The sequence below is a fragment of the Kryptolebias marmoratus genome, linkage group LG14, assembly GCF_001649575.2.
Source record: "Kryptolebias marmoratus isolate JLee-2015 linkage group LG14, ASM164957v2, whole genome shotgun sequence".
Taxonomy (NCBI): Eukaryota; Metazoa; Chordata; class Actinopteri; order Cyprinodontiformes; family Rivulidae; genus Kryptolebias; species Kryptolebias marmoratus.
Genome location: NC_051443.1, coordinates 26766245 through 26767436, shown reverse-complemented (window position 1 = coordinate 26767436; position 1192 = coordinate 26766245). Strand labels below are relative to the sequence as shown.

Genomic DNA, 1192 nt, shown 5'->3' with positions numbered 1-1192 from the left:
AAGGCTTTCTTCAGGGTCACCTGTTGGCGAGCATCATCCAGGGCCTCCTCCAGCCTCCTGCTGAGCAGAGAACATTCTCTGGTCTTCTCCTCCAGAGAGAGCTGGTTGCTGTGGACGGATTTTTCCCGTTTGGCCACGAGATCGAGGAGGTCGGAGTTCTGACTGCCGGCTTCTTCCAGCTTCCTGTGGAAGGACAGAGGAGAGCAGGTCAGACATGTCTGCACATCACAGAACGGTTTCAGGTGATCTGCAGGTCCAGGTTCTGGTCTGAACCGACCTCTCCAGAGTCTCGACCCGCTGCTGGAGCTGTCGGTTTTCCTCCATCAGCATTTTCTTCTTCTGTCTGAGGAGATCCATTTGGCTTCCCTGAGTCTCCATCTGAAACGAGACGGAACCTTCCTGAGACCGTTTGAGTGGCTTCCTTTCAGGAGCAACTAAAGGCTGCAGACAGGAGACCCAACCCAGAACTCCTGACCCGGAGCTCCTGACCCAGAACTCCTGACCCAGAACTCCTGACCCAGAACTAAGAATGAATGAAGAACTATCTCCAGCTTCCAGCTAAAAGGACTAAAACAGAGAGGAGGTGAAAGGTGGTGAAGAACGTTAGAAACTCAGATCTTCACACCTTCATCCTCAGATCCGTCATGGTGCTGCTCAGCTCCATGTTCCGTCTCTCCTGGTTCCGCTCGCGGTCCTGCGCCTCCTCCAGCTGCAGCTCGGAGCGCCGTAACGCCTCCGGCAGAGGCTCCAGCTCCGTCAGCCGGCCCAGCAGCTCCCCGCGCACCTCCTGGATCTCCTGCTCCAGCTCCTCCCGCACCGACCGGGCCTCCCGCTCAGCCTGAGCCAGACGGGCGTGGTAATCATCGGCCTCGGCCCGGGTCTTCCCCACCTGCACAGAGCGGGCCAACAGAAGGTCCAACAGAAGGCCCAACAGAGGACGGGACGCAGGACATGAAGTCCTAACTGAACCGGACATACCTGCAGCTTGAAGCTGTCCAGAAGGTCTTCATACTGTCTGATGGAAGATCTGACCTGCTGGAGCTCAGACTGAGACACCGACAGCTTCTCCTCCACCGAGGACAGGGTGGCCTGAGACAGACAGCCAGTCCAACAGTCAACCAGTCCAGGGTCAGACAGGTCCAACAGTCAACCAGTCCAGGGTCAGACAGGTCCAACAGTCAACCAGTCCAGG

General features: G+C 57.4%; 1 protein-coding gene across 1 annotated transcript in view; it reads right to left on the bottom strand.

The window, feature by feature from the left end:
* Positions 1-1192, bottom strand: part of odf2a (outer dense fiber of sperm tails 2a) — a gene marked incomplete in the record, with an annotated part of 8994 nt that overhangs the window by 1238 nt on the left and 6564 nt on the right. Inside the window, 4 exon segments of the mRNA XM_037979284.1 lie at positions 21-183; positions 278-378; positions 626-889; positions 979-1089. Coding sequence (XP_037835212.1) covers positions 21-183; positions 278-378; positions 626-889; positions 979-1089 — 639 coding nt within the window.